At 54.4% G+C, this 15,570-nt stretch overlaps 1 protein-coding gene across 1 annotated transcript in view; it reads left to right on the forward strand.

Moving 5' to 3' along the window:
- LOC140404453 (fibrillin-1-like) overlaps positions 1-15,570 on the forward strand; it is a 716,712-nt gene that overhangs the window by 473,908 nt on the left and 227,234 nt on the right. The window contains exon 29 of the mRNA XM_072493009.1: positions 988-1,110. Within this exon, the coding sequence (XP_072349110.1) occupies positions 988-1,110 (123 nt within the window). The remainder of the gene's footprint in view (positions 1-987; positions 1,111-15,570) is intronic.

The raw sequence follows: 15,570 nt of genomic DNA on the forward strand, positions 1-15,570 counted from the left end.
GAGTTATGACCACATCAGATCAGCCATAATCTTTTAGAATGATGGCGCAGGCTCAAGTGACCGAATGCCTAACTCCTCCTGTTTCTTGTACCCTTAATGTCCTTATACATTCCAACTCTTCACATGCTCTAGTAACAGTTGCAATATACTGCTGCCTTGAATTACCATTGAGGGCTGGTTTAGCACAGTGGGCTAAACAGCTGGCTTTTAATGCAGAACAAGGCCAGCAGCGCGGGTTCAATTCCCGTAACGGCCTCCCCGAACAGGCGCCGGAATGTGGCGACTAGGGGCTTTTCACAGTAACTTTATCGAAGCCAACTTGTGACAATAAGTGATTTTTTAAAAAAAAATTTATCAGGGCTGCTGGTAGGTCCCCAGCTTACTGGCAGTAAACCCACTACCTAATAACCTCCCCGATCTGTAAGCTGGGGTTGTACAGACACAGGATCAGTGTGGTTGGTGAAAGTTCCGCCCTGTCCACGTTGGAGCAAATTCAAGAAAATCCAATCTAAAAAGACCATGCAAAAGGAAAGCATGACAACCATGAAATTAATTGTAAACATTGCAATGATCAAATTAATTGGGTTTTTTCCCCACTGGGGACAGGGTGGAAAATACATGCCAACCTCCTATTAATTGACTATAAAAAAAAAGAACAGAACAAAGTGTTGTGCAAGTTTACTTCACCACTCTAGTTAATCTTTTTTGTATTTTGTTTTTGTTGTTTCACAAACAAATGGGTATAGCAGGACACTGTCTTGAAACAACTAAAGCTGGCACAAAGAGTGGAGGTGCTTAACATTAAATATACTTTTCTGGATTGTAATGTCATTACTTTCAAGCTCCTTATCAGTGCTGCTGTAAGTTTTAACTTATTTTACTCATCTCACCTGCTATCATATGGTTGTGCCACCGATTCAAATCTAAAAGTGTAATCTTTACCTGTCCTTGACTGTAAAACTTATACATTAGTGGCTTTTATTACAGACATTGATGAATGCACAATCGTGAATGGAGGATGTGAAACTTACTGCACAAATTCTGAAGGCAGTTACGAATGCAGTTGTCGTAATGGTTATGCATTGCTCCCAGATCAGCGATCTTGTACAGGTAAAATCTAATTGTTTTGATATCAGCTAGGTGTAAGTACAGACTGTTAAGTAGTTTTAGGAGTAACCTGCTTTCAAAAATACATTGATCTATTCAGAATATTTGCAATTTCAAGTAGAAATATTATTGAAATATATTATTGATTCTTTGGTGTGCCTTTTAACTGTGTGAAAAATATTGTTGTAACATCAATTATAATAAGTGTAATATGTCCAATTCGATTGTGTTTAAATGGAAAAATATATTCTACAGTTGTCTCCCGATTATTAAGTTGAATTGTCTCTCAATCATTCTTTGATCATTATAATTCTTTCTTTAAAACTGATGGTTAGTGTTTGACTTTTTATTGTCAATACCTCTTGATATGGTGTCATGATGTATGTGAGGCCTACTGAACTTGTTCCCATTCTTAAGTTCTTAGTTTTCTAATATTGTAACGGATTTTCCTACGTAAATGTGTTCAGACATAAATATAATATCTAACTATAAAATGTTAACTAAGAGTTTATTAAGCTATAAATTAATGTACAGATACCTCCCATTTTTGTTTTTCTGACAATTTTTCCATCTCCGGGCAAACCCATCAATTGACCCTCTTGAGGCGAACTTGATTTTCTCCAACCTTAGGAACTCCACCAGGTCACTCACCCACACCACTGGTTTCAGTGGCTCTGAGTCCATCCATTCTGGCAAAAATCCGTCTCCGGGCTACCAGGGAAGCAAAGGCCAGAACATCGGCCTCTCTCGCCTCCTGGACTCCTGGATCTTCCGACACACCAAATATTGCCACTTCTGGATTCGGAACCACCTTCACCCTCAGAACCTTGGACATAACATCCGTGAACCCCTGCCACAACCCCTTCAGTTACAGACATGCCCAAAACTTGGGAACATGGTTCGCAGGTCTCCCTGCGCACTGCGCACACCTGTCCTCAACCCCCTCAAAGAAACTGCTCGTCCTGGCCATCTTCATGTGTGCTGTACGTAATAAACTGGATAAGGCTGAGCCTTGCGCACGGTGAGGATGCATTCACCCTCCTCAGAGCCTCTTCCCACAACCCAGTCTCCATTCCTCGCACCCCCCGCCCTTCCAGTTCCTCCTCCCATTTCCACTTGACTTCCCCTATCGGGGCTCTCTCTCAGTCCATTTGTAGATCTCAGGCACCTTGCCCTCCCCCACTCCTCCCTTCAATACCGCCTTATTCTGTAATCCCGGAGACGGCAATCGGAAAAGGACAGCATCTGCTTCCTCACAAAGTCCTGGACCTGTAAGTATCGGAACCCGTCCCCACTGGGCAGCTCGTATTCCAAGTCCTCTAAACTCGGAAAGCTGTCCCCCACAAACAGGTCCCCAAACTGATCGATACCTGCCTGTCGCCAACTCCGAAGCCTCACGTCCAACCTCCCCGGTGCAAATCTGTAATTGTCACAAATCGCTGCCCACACCAAGGCACCTACCAACCTCAGATGCTGCCCCAATGTTCCCACACCCGCAGGACCGCTACCATCACAGGGCTCATGGAGTACTTGGCCAGCGAGAGTGGCAGAGGTGCCGTCAACAATGCCCCTAAACTCGTATCCCTGCAAGAGGCCGCCTCCATCCGCCACCAAGCCGACCCCTTTCCCACTACCCACTTTCTCATCATAGCAATGTTCGCTGCCCAATAATAATTCATTATGTTTGGCAAGGCCAGCCTGCTGCGCGCCCCCGCTGCAACAGCATCTTCTTAAACCGTGGGATTTTCCCCGCTCACACAAACCCCAAGATCGAAGCATTAACTTTCCTGAAGAATGATTTTGGGACGAAGATCGGGAGGTTCTGGATAAACAAATAAGAGACTCGGCAGCACCGTCATTTTTGCTGTCTGCACCCGCCCTGCCAGCGATAGTGACAGCACATTCCACCTCTTGAAATCCCGCCTCATCTGTTCCACCAACCGCGCCAGATTCAATTTGTGCAGCTGTTCTCGTCCCCACGCCACCTGGATACCCAAATATCTGAAGCTCGCCCCCACCATTTTAAATGGCAGCTCAGCCAATCTCCTCTCCTGCCCCCTGACCCCGATTGGGAAGACCTCGCTCTTCCTCATGTTTAGCTTATATCTGGAAAACTTGCCAAACTCTTCCAAAACACTCATAATTTCCCCGATGCCTCCCAGTGGTCCGAGATATAAAGCAAGGTCATCCGCATAGTGAGATGCTGTGCTCGACACCCCCCGCACGATCCCTTTCCAGTTCATTGACTCTCTATGCGCCATTGCCAATGGCGCTATTGCCAAGGCAAAAAGCAATGTGGAAAATGGGCACTCCTGCCTTGTCCCAAGGTGTAAGCCCGAAGTACCCCGAACTCACCTGATTCGTCCGCACGCTCGCTGCCAGCGCCCTATACAACAGTCGGACCCAGTCGACAAACCCCTGCCCGAACCCAACACTTCACACAAGTACTCCCATTCCATCCGATCAAAAGCCTTCTCTGCATCCATCGCAACTGCCACCTCCACATCCTGTGATCTTTGCCAGCAATTTGCCGTCCACATTTAGCAACAATATCAGGTGATCGGACCCACACTGCTCGGATCTTTATCCTTCTTTAGTATCAGGGATATGGACGCCTGCGACAATGTAAGGGGAGCTCCCCCTTTACCCTCGCCTCATTATATGCCAGCAGGGGCCCCATAAAATTCTACAGGAAACCCATCCGGGCCCGGGGACTTCCCTGCTTGAATAGCCCCCATACCCTCCGTCACTTCCACCAGTCCAATAGGAGCCCCCAGCCCCTCCACCAGAACCTCCTCCACCACGGGAACTCCAACCTATCTAGGAATCGGCGCAACCCCCCTCCCCCAGTCAGATCCTCCTGTAAAACTCCTCGAATACCCCATTCACCCCCACTGGGTCCAGTACCACTCTTCCCCCTTCCAATTTCCATTGCCGCATCCTGCTTCCTGAGTTGGCGGGCCAGCATCCTACTCACCTTCTCCCCGTACACATATACTGCCCCTCTGGCCCTCCGCAACTGTCCTATTGCCTTCCCTGTGGACACCAACTCAAATTCCATCTGAAGCTTCTGCCTCTCCTTCAACAATCCTGCCTCCTTGGCCTCCGAATACCTCCTGTCCAACTGCAGATACTCGTCCACCAACATAGAACATAGAAAATAGAACATAGAAAATACAGCACAGAACAGGCCCTTCGGCCCACGATGTTGTGCCGAACCTTTGTCCTACATTAATCATAGATTATCATTGAATTTACAGTGCAGAAGGAGGCCATTCGGCCCTTTGAGTCTGCACTGGCTCTTGGAAAGAGCACCCTACCCAAACTCAACACCTCCACCCAACACCAAGGGCAATTTGGACATTAAGGGCAATTTATCATTGGCCAATTCACCTAACCCGCACATCTTTGGACTGTGGGAGGAAACCGGAGCACCCGGAGGAAACCCACGCAGACACGGGGAGGACGTGCAGACTCCGCACAGACAGTGACCCAAGCCGGAATCGAACCTGGGACCCTGGAGCTGTGAAGCAATTGTGCTATCCACAATGCTACCGTGCTGCCCTTGAGAACAAATAAATCTACACTATATCATTTAACCGTAATCCATGTACCTATCCAATAGCTGCTTGAAGGTCCCTAATGTTTCCGACTCAACTACTTCCACAGGCAGTGCATTCCATGCCCCCACTACTCTCTGGGTAAAGAACCTACCTCTGATATCCCTCCTATATCTTCCACCTTTCACCTTAAATTTATGTCCCCTTGTAATGGTTTGTTCCACCCGGGGAAAAAGTCTCTGACTGTCTACTCTATCTATTCCCCTGATCATCTTATAAACCTCTTATCAAGTCGCCCCTCATCCTTCTCCGTTCTAATGAGAAAAGGCCTAGCACCCTCAACCTTTCCTCTTAAGACCTACTCTCCATTCCAGGCAACATCCTGGTAAATCTTCTTTGCACCTTTTCCAAAGCTTCCACATCCTTCCTAAAATGAGGCGACCAGATCTGTACACAGTACTCCAAATGTGGCCTTACCAAAGTTTTGTACAGCTGCATCATCACCTCACGGCTCTTAAATTCAATCCCTCTGTTAATGAACGCGAGCACACCATCGGCCTTCTTCACAGCTCTATCCACTTGAGTGGCAACTTTCAAAGATCTATGAACATAGACCCCAAGATGCCCAACACATCTTCCTTCCTAACAAGTATTTCCTCGAGCTCACCAATCTGTTTCACACTGTCCTCTCCAACAATATCGCCCCTCTCATTTGTAAATACAGAAGAAAAGTACTCGTTCAAGACCTCTCCTATCTCTTCAGACTCAATACACAATCTCCCGCTACTGTCCTTGATCGGACCTACCCTCGCTCTAGTCATTCTCATATTTCTCACATATGTGTAAAAGGCCTTGGGGTTTTCCTTGATCCTACCCGCCAAAGATTGTTCATGCCCTCTCTTAGCTCTCCTAATCCCTTTCTTCAGTTCCCTCCTGGCTATCTTGTATCCCTCCAATGCCCTGTCTGAACCTTGTTTCCTCAGCCTTACATAAGTCACCTTTTTCCTCTTAACAAGACATTCAACCTCTCTTGTCAACCATGGTTCCCTCACTCGACCATCTCTTCCCTGCCTGACAGGGACATACATATCAAGAACACGTAGCACCTGTTCCTTGAACAAGTTCCACATTTCACTTGTGTCCTTCCCTGCCAGCCTATGTTCCCAACTTATGCACTTCAATTCTTGTCTGACAACATCGTATTTACCCTTCCCCCAATTGTAAACCTTGCCCTGTTGCACGTACCTATCCCTCTCCATTACTAAAGTGAAAGTCACAGAATTGTGGTCACTATCTCCAAAATGCTCCCCCACTAACAAATCTATCACTTGCCCGGCTCATTACCCAGTACTAAATCCAATATTGCCCCTCCTCTGGTCGGACAATCTACATACTGTGTTAGAAAAGCTTCCTGGACACACTGCACAAACACCACCCCATCCAAACTATTTGATCTAAAGAGTTTCCACTCAATATTTGGGAAGTTATGACTACTACCCTATGACTTCTGCACCTTTCCAAAATCTGTTTCCCAATCTGTTCCTCCACATCTCTGCTACTATTGGGGGGCCTATAGAAAACGCCTAACAAGGTGACTGCTCCTTTCCTATTTCTGACTTCAACCCATACTACCTCAGTAGGCTGATACTCCTCGAACTGCCTTTCTGCAGCTGTTATACTATCTCTAATTAATAATGCCACCCCCCCCCACCTCTTTTACCACCCTCCCTAATCTTATTGAAACATCTATAACCAGGGACCTCCAACAACCATTTCTGCCCCTCTTCTATCCAAGTTTCCGTGATGGCCACCACATCGTAGTCCCAAGTACCGATCCATGCCTTAAGTTCACCCACCTTATTCCTGATGCTTCTTGCGTTGAAGTATACACACTTCAACCCATCTCCGTGCCTGCAAGTACTCCCCTTTGTCAGTGTTCCCTTCTCCACTGCCTCATTACACGCTTTGGCGTCCTGAATATCGGCTACCTTAGTTGCTGGACTACAAATCCGGTTCCCATTCCCCTGCCAAATTAGTTTAAACCCTCCCGAAGAGTACTAGAAAACCTCCCTCCCAGGATATTGGTGCCCCTCTGGTTCAGATGCAACCCGTCCTGCTTGTAAGGTCCCACCTTCCCCAGAATGGGGACAACCTTGTCATGTCTGTTCGTTAACCTTTTCCCTATGTGCCCTGATTGATATGAACTCCGCCAACCACTGCCTTCAGCGCCTCTCATAAGGTGGCGGCCAAGATCTCACCCGCACTGTTCAGTTCCATGTATCTTCGAATGGCTGCCCTCACCCGCTCACACACACCCTCAGCCATTAACAACCCAACATCCAGTCTCTACTGCGGGCGCTGCCCCCCCCCAGTCCACTTGCAAGTCCACCTAGTGCGGCGTGTGGTCTAATACCACGATCACCGAATACCCCAAGTCAACGAACCCTGCCAGCAGCGCTTGTCTACCACGAATAAAATCAAACTGAGAGTATACCCTGCACGTGGGAGAAGTACGAGAACCTCTTCGTCCTCGGCCTTCTAAAAACTCCCCCGCCCCTCCCCCACGCACTCCATGAACCGCTTCAGCTCCTTCACCCCCACAGCCGACACCCTCCCCGACTTGTGGTCGACAGGTCGCAACCAGGTTCAATGGCCGTGTTAAAGTCCATGATCAACCGGTGCGAGTCCAGGTCTGGGGTCTTCCCCAGCATCTGCCTCATGAACTCCACATCATCACAGTTTGGAGCATTGCCATTTACCAAAACCACCGACATCTCCCCCAGCTTCCCACTCACCATCACAAACCTCCCTCCCCGAATCTGCCACAATATTCCCCACCTCAAATGCCACCCATTTGTTTATCAGCACTGCCAGACCCCCCCGTCTTCAAATAATCCCAAATGAAATACTTACCCTACCCACCCTTTCCTTAGCCTAGTCTGATCTCCAATCTACAAGTATGTTTCTTGCAAAAAGGCCACATCCGCCTATACGCTCTCCAAGTGCGCGAACACATGCAACAGTTGGACTGGCCCATTCAGCCCTTTCACATTCCATGCGACCAACCTGGTCGAGAGGCACCCCCGCACCGCCGCTCACCCCCCTCCCAGAACAAAACAACAGTCCTATCCTCTCTACAATTCTAACCACCTGGCCACCCCCCACTGCACTCCCATCAACTAGTCCACCCAGCTAGCCTGACAACACCCGCCCAAGATGCCTAAGCCCCTTACCCCCACTGATCCCCCCCCCCCACACTCTCACACCTCCATAAGACAAACAACAATGAAATAAAAAAACATGTGCACTCACCCTCCACGCTCCCCAAACATCCCCCCAGAGAACCCAGAAAACATCTCAAAGGAGAGAAGTTCTCCAACAACCAACAAACAAAAAGCAATAAAAAAAGGGCAGAGAAAACCAATATCTCCTCATTCTTCCTCCACAGATCAATGTCCTCCTTCTCCTGCCAGTCCATTGTCTCTTTTAAAAACTCCCATTGCCTCCTCTGGTGTCCCAAAAAAGTGTTCTTCGTCGTTGTGAATCACCCAGAGGCGGGTTAGGAACAGCTTCCCAAGCTTCACCCCCTTGATAAAGAGGGCAGCCTTCATGCAATTGAACCCGGCTCTCCTCTTCGCCAAATCTGCGCCCAGGTCCTGTTACACCTGGAGCTCATTGCCTTCCCAGGTGCACCTCTTTGTCTGCCTTGCCCACCTCAGGTGGAGCCACACCACCATTGCCTCGGCGGCTCACCCGCCTGCGGCTACCTCATCAGCGCTCTATGCGTCCGGTCGACCTCCAGGGGCCGGTCAAAGGCTCCTCCCCCATCAGCTTCTCCAGCGTCTGTTCCCTCGATGCCTTCAGGCATCTCCATGATTCTTAAGTTTTGTCTCTGGGAGCGATTCTCCAGGTCCTCCACTTTCTCATTCAGCCGCTTCTGTATCTCCTGTATCATTCTGATCTCGGCCGCCAACGAGGTAAGCTGCTCTTCGTGATCCCCCGCCGCCTCCTCCACTTTTTGAATGACCTGGCCCTGGATCTCCAGCCTCTGTTCCCCTCAATCAGTTCCCACTTTTAGTGGTTCCACCACCTTGGCTAGATCTTCCTGGGCTTCTCTCCTTTACTGGCTGAAATTCTCATTTAAGAAGTCCATCAGACCTCTGGGCAGGCAGGGCTGACCCTTTCCCCTCCGCTATCTTCATCTGTGGTGCACGAAGATTCTCTTGCTCCAACAGATCCCTGCTTCTCGACCCACTGCTGGTCTGTGAATCCATCCACCAGCACCACCAGTGGAGTTTAACTTTCCTCAGTCACCTCTACGCCTTTTTACACCAAAACATCCGCCCAGCAAACGGGGAAAAGGACCAAAAAAAAACGCCTCGAGTGGGAGCTACCAAATGTGCGACCACTCACTCGATGGCTGCCACCGGAAGTCCCCCAATCACAGACAAACTCAACCCTATCCTTATCTGATAGCTGCACATGCAATTCCAGCAACAGCAAATGGGAGATAGAATAATGGCCATTTTTCAGTTTCCTATCTCATGGACGATGAAGTCACCTTGTCACCACTCCAACTTGGATCAGATCAATGGGCTCCACTAATTCACACCAAGCTCCGAATACCTACTTAACCCAATGGATCTTTTGGAAAGCCTACTATCTCTTCTTGTAACAGTTAATTGTGGATCAATTTAGCAGAACATGCAAACTCCACACGAATAGTGACCCAGAGCCAGGATCGAACCTGGGACCTCGGCGCCGTGAGGCAGCAATGCTAAGCACTGCGCCACCGAGCTGCCCAGCTCATCAATTATGCACTGTTTGCGATAGACTCATGATCGGGCCAATGCTCACCATTGTACTGGCTCATGTTCACCTGCATCTTGACCGTCTAGAGGGCCCAATGCCTGTCACTGCTCAGGCCCTAGTTCCTCATGGCCTTGTGCCAACCAGTGACAGGCCCTCCTTCTCCTCATCTGGATGAGAGTCATTACAAAGCCAGGGTTGCCTGTAGCCTGCATCGCCGACACCTCTGGTTAGCACTGCTGCCTCACACACTCGGTTTCAATCCCAGCCCCGGGTCACTGTCCGTGTGGAGTTTGCACATTCTCCCCATGTCTGAGTGGGTCTCTCCCCCACAATCCATAGATGTGCAGCGTAGGTAGATTGGCCACGCTAAATTGCCCCTTAATTGGAAAAAAAAAGTACAGGAACCAAAGAGTTTAGTGCAGAGGAAAGAGAAGGCTGTAAGCCAGCCGGAAGGCTTAAACATAGATCTTTTTGAATACATTACCCAAGCTGCAACGGAACCATTTGATTCTCCAAGGTAAATAGTCATGGTTGACAAGGGCTCATAGGGCTAGTCTTTCTGTGCTGCCAGGGAAATCTGTCTATAGTCTCTAGTCTCGAGGATAGTGGAAACAAGCAGAATAGTGGAGTGAGGCATCTTGCACATGGCACGGAATACTCTAAAGCACTATTTCAAGTTGTGAGCAGCTAATGAAGCCAAGAGTAACACAATTACAAAACTGGGGCGAAATTCTCCGGTATCGGCGCGATGTCCGCCGACTGGCGCCCAAAACAGCGCAAATAGGTCGGGCATCGCGCCGCCCCAAAGGTGCGGAATGCTCCGCATCTTGGGAGGCCGAGCCCCAACCATAAGGGGTTAGGCCCGCACCGGACTAATTTCCACCCCGCCAGCTGACGGAAAAGGCCTTTGGTGCCCCGCCAGCTGGCGCGGAAATGACATCTCCGGACGGCACATGCGCGGGAGCGTTAGCGGCCGCTGACGGAGGGAGTCTCTTCCGCCTCCGCCATGGTGGAGACCGTGGCGAAGGCGGAAGGGAAAGAGTGCCCCCACGGCACAGGCCCGCCCGCGGATCGGTGGGCCCCGATCGTGGGCCAGGCCACCGTGGGGGCACCCCCCGGGGCCAGACTGCCCCGCGCCCCCCCCCCCCAGGACCCCGGAGCCCGCCCGCGCTGCCTTGTCCCGCCGGTAAGGTAGGTGGTTTAATCTACGTCGGCGGGGCAGGCATTTTAGCGGCGGGACTTCGGCCCATCCGGGCCAGAGAATCACGGGGGGGGGGGGGCCCCGCCAACTGGCGCGGCGCGATTCCCGCCCCTGCCGAATATCCGGTGCTGGAGAATTCGGCAACCGGCGGGGGCGGGATTCACGCCAGCCCCCGGCAATTCTCCGACCCGGCGGGGGGTCGGAGAATCTCGCCCCTGAAATCAATTAAGGTTTTGACGGACACAGACCTGCCTAACAGTGAAACCAAAATTAATGCAGAGAAAGAAAATACCGAAATATAAATCTGAAGATCAAGGAACTAGAGCAGGATAAGCACTGGATGCCTCAACTTCCTGAAACCATTGTGTTGTTGAAAGATGAAATGGCTGAACTGAAAATCAAGAATGAAGAATGTCATGAAAAAGTTGAACAGGTGCATGGGAAAATAAAAACTCTCACAACTGAACATGGAATGTCAGAATTAATTAGCTGAGCTAAAATTACAGCATCTGGGCTTGATGGAACTGCTGATGCATCAGTACAGTTAGTTGAATGTTGAGTAAGCAGCCAAAACTGATTAAATTCTTGAACTTTGATCCAATCTAAAGAACATGAAAGATGAGGGGCGTCATTCTCCGGCCCCCCAGAGGGTCGGAGAATGGCCGTTGGCCGCCGTGAATCCCGCCCCCGCCGGTTGCCGAAGTCTCCGAAGGGAGAAAAGTCGGCGGGGCGTTAATGGCGCCGCTGCCGTCGGAGAATGTCACGGGTCTGCGCAAGGCAGCTGATTTTCGGCCTGCCGATATTCTCCCTTCCGGATGGGCCGAAGTCCCGTCGACGTGATGACCGTTCACATCGACGTAAATTAAACCTCCTTTTCATCGGCGTGACCCTGTGCTCCAGGTTCACGCCGACCAGCGTGGAGGTGAGTGACGGCCTGGGGGGTTGGCTCTGGGCAGGCGATGGCGTGGCCGCAGTCTGAATGCGTGAGGAGAGGTGTGTCTCGGGTTGTGTGTGTGTGTGTGTGTGCGGCGGGGGGGGTGGTTAGAGTGGGCTGGGCTCCGGGGGAGTGCCGGGAGGGGGTCCGTGCCGGGGAGGGGGATGGGGGGGGTCCGTGCCGGGGTGGAGGTTGGGGGGGGGGGTCCGTGCCGGGGTGGAGGTTGGGGGGGGGTCCGTGCCGGGGTGGAGGTTGGGGGGGGTCCGTGCCGGGGTGGAGGTTGGGGGGGGTCCGTGCCGGGGTGGAGGTTGGGGGGGGGCCGTGCCGGGGTGGAGGTTGGAGGGGGGTCCGTGCCGGGGTGGAGGTTTGGGGGGGGGGTCCGTGGAGGTTGGGGGGGGTCCGTGCCGGGGAGGGGGATGGGGGGTCCGTGCCGGGGTGGAGGTTGGGGTCCGTGCCGGGGTGGAGGTTGGGGGGGGTCCGTGCCGGGGAGGGGGGTCCGTGCCGGGAAGGGGGATGGGGGGTCCGTGCTGGGGTGGAGGTTGGGGTCCGTGTTGGGGGGGGGGGGGGCGGTGCCGGGGTGGAGGTTGGGGGGGTCTCTGCCGGGGAGGGGGATGGGGGTCCGTGCCGGGGTGGAGGTTGGGGTCCGTGCCGGGGTGGAGGTTGGGGGGGGGGTCCGTGCCGGGGTGGAGTTTGGGGGGGGGTCCGTGCCGGGGAGGGGGATGGGGGGTCCGTGCCGGGGTGGAGTTTGGGGGGGGGTCCGTGCCGGGGAGGGGGATGGGGGGTCCGTGCCGGGGTGGAGGTTGGGGTCCGTGCCGGGGTGGAGGTTGGGGGGGGTCCATGCCGGGGAGGGGGATGGGGGGTCCGTGCCGGGGAGGGGGATGGGGGGGTCCATGCCGGGGTGGAGGTTGTGGTCCGTGCCGGGGTGGAGGTTGGGGGGGGGTCCGTGCCGGGGAGGGGGATGGGGGGGTCCGTGCCGGGGAGGGGGATGGGGGGGGTCCGTGCCGGGGAGGGGGATGCGAGGGCAAGTGAGTTGGTCCACCTGGCCAGGTGCCAGCCTCCAACAGTTGGACCCATGCGGTCCATGCCACCTGGCTGGGGGGAGGAGGGGATATGGGCAATGATGACATGTCGTCGTTCCCCTCCCCCCCCCCCCCCCCCCCCCCCCACACAGGCCGTCATGTTTTCCGATCATCCAGCGATGTTGGCCGCCGTGGCGGCAGCCGCTAATGTCTATGTTGCCCTGGATGAGGAGGAGGAGGAGGAGCGTGCCAGAGAGGCGGCGCAGGCTGCCGCAGAGGGACAGGCGGCAGCCGCACAGGCTGGAGGGACACCTGACCGACAGGATGAGGAGGGGGAGGAGGACGTCACGGCCCCACGGCAACGGAGGCACCCGAGGGCGCCCCGTGTGTACCGGCCCCGGCAGTCATACCAGGAACTCACGGACCGGGAATGCAGGAGGAGACTCCGGATGAGGCGGGAAACCGTGGCACACATCTGCCACCTGCTGGCACACCTGTCACCGCGTGGCACTGGCGGGGGACACCCTCTCCCCGTGTCTGTCAAGGTTACGGTGGCCCTGAACTTTTATGCAACGGGGTCATTCCATGGCACCGAGTGGGGACCTGTCCGGCATATCGCAGTGACAGATGCCCTATATGCCATGGCGCACCACTACATCCGCTTCCCCGTGGACCGGGCCAGCCAAGATGCCCGGGCCGTGGGCTTCTCTGCCGTGGCCGGGTTCCCCATGGTCCAGGGCGCGATCGATGGGATGCACGTCGCCGTGCGGCCACCTGCAGATAACAGGGCCTTGTTCACCAATAGGAAGGGGACCTATTCGATGAACATACAGGTGGTCTGCGACCACCGCATGATGATCCTGCACGTCTGCGCCCGTTACCCAGGCAGTGTACGCGACTCATACGTGTTGTCGCGGTCATCCATCCCCGGCATGTACGAGGGACGCCATCCCCGGCTGAGGGGCTGGTTGCTGGGCGACAGGAGCTACCCATTGCGATCGTGGCTGATGACGCCTATACGGAGGCCACGCAATGAGGCGGAGAACCGCTACAATGATGCCCATGTAGCGACAAGGGGAGTGATAGAGAGGTGCTTTGGCGTGCTGAAGATGCGTTTCAGGTGCCTGGACCTCTCTGGGGGCGCCCTCCAGTATCGGTCAGATAGGGTCGGCCGCGTCATTGTGGTGTGCTACGTCCTGCACAACATAGCCCAGCAGAGGGGCGATGTGCCGCAGGCAGAGGAGGGCGGAGTGGAGGAGCAGCAGGAAGAGGCGCAGTCCTCCCCAGATGAGGGGGATGGGGGTAATGGTCAGGCAGACTGGGTAGACACAGGCGGGTGGCTGTCCATCGTTACTGGCTGGCCCAGCGGGCACGGGACAGACTGATAGCCGCCCGCTTCACTGACTAGATGGGCGTGGGAATCGGGTAGTATGGCCACAGACCGCACACCATGGCAACAGCCGACCACCCACACCCCCCACCCATCCACCCACCCAGCACCCTCACCCCCCCCTCCCCAACCCCACCCACCCCACCCGCATGCACACCACCCCCCCCACCCCCCATTGCCGATCCACCTGCAGCACAACGGGCCGGGCTCACACAGTTGCGGGTGGACGCGTGTCTATTGCAGGCCATGGAGGATGATGACAACCCGCCCTGCGGTGAGCTCCTGGCTCTACATCGTTGGACTATGTCTGACCCATGGCCACAGTACCACCATCCACCCGGACCATCCCTGCATGCGGCTGTGACACTGCAGCGCACGGTCCCGTCCTCTGCCCGGGGGATGTTGATGGCGGCCCAGGGGGAAGGGGGCAGACTCACCTGGGGCTGAGGTAAGACCACCCCTCACACACACACTTGCGCTCAACGTACATGACACCCCCCGCACGCTTTGGACAGAGCACAAAGGCAGCTTCTGTAGGTGTAACATTGACTTTAATAACCAAAGGAGTTCATGCACGTGCCCTAGCCCCTAAAACTCATTTGTGCCCTGCACCCGTGCCAACTTACTCAGTGTCTAATTGTTTGGCCTTACGGGCCCTTTGACTACGTCTACGTGGTTCCCCAGACGGTACAGCAGAACTGGAGGTGGACTCCTGTGATTCCTGCCCTCTGACACTGGATCCCTTTGGCGGCCGTTTCCTGGGGCGTCCTGGCCTAGATGGGCCAGGCTGCGGCCCGGGCGACTGCGATGGCGAGCTGCCAGCCTGTCCTGCCCGTTGCCCACCCGATGCACCTGGGACGGAAGGGGGGGGGGGGGGGGGGAGTCCGAGGTGTCGCGGTGTACCGGGACCTCCCCTACAGGGGGAGCCGGGACGGACCACACCACCTCCTCCTCCCTCAGGGTGCCCGATGGCCCCCAGGCCTCTACATGGGTGGGGGATGCGAACAGACTGGCCATCCGGTGCCCCCCCCAACATCTGGCGCTGCCAGTCCTGGAGGCCCGTGCTGGTATCGACAGGGGTCTGCAGGTTTGCAGCCACGGAGCCCAGGGGGTTGGCAAACCCTGTCTGTGACAGTGCGACGCCGGCTCGCACATGGCCACTGGCGCCGATGCCCTCAGCGATGGCCTGCTGAGACTGGGCCATGGCCTGCTGAGACTGGGCCATGGCCTGCAGAGACTGGGCTATGGCGTTGAGCGCCTCTGCCATCTGGCGCTGGAACTGGCTCATGGCCCCCTGTGAGAGGGCAGCCATGTCCTGGGCCATAGATGCCGCCTGCACGGAAAGCCCCAGGCCTCGCAAACCGTTCCCCATGTCTGACACCGTCGCACCCATTGCCTCCACCGCGGACGCCACCCGTGCGGTGTCGGCCTGGGTGGCACGCATGACCGGCACCACTCCCAGCTCCTGGACGCGGGTGGACTCCTCCACCTGCGACTGCAGCCGCCGCAAGCCGCCCGTCACCCTCTTCGCTCGCCTCCGGGTCGGT

Source organism: Scyliorhinus torazame, chromosome 30, assembly GCF_047496885.1.
Source record: "Scyliorhinus torazame isolate Kashiwa2021f chromosome 30, sScyTor2.1, whole genome shotgun sequence".
In the NCBI taxonomy this organism is placed as follows: Eukaryota; Metazoa; Chordata; class Chondrichthyes; order Carcharhiniformes; family Scyliorhinidae; genus Scyliorhinus; species Scyliorhinus torazame.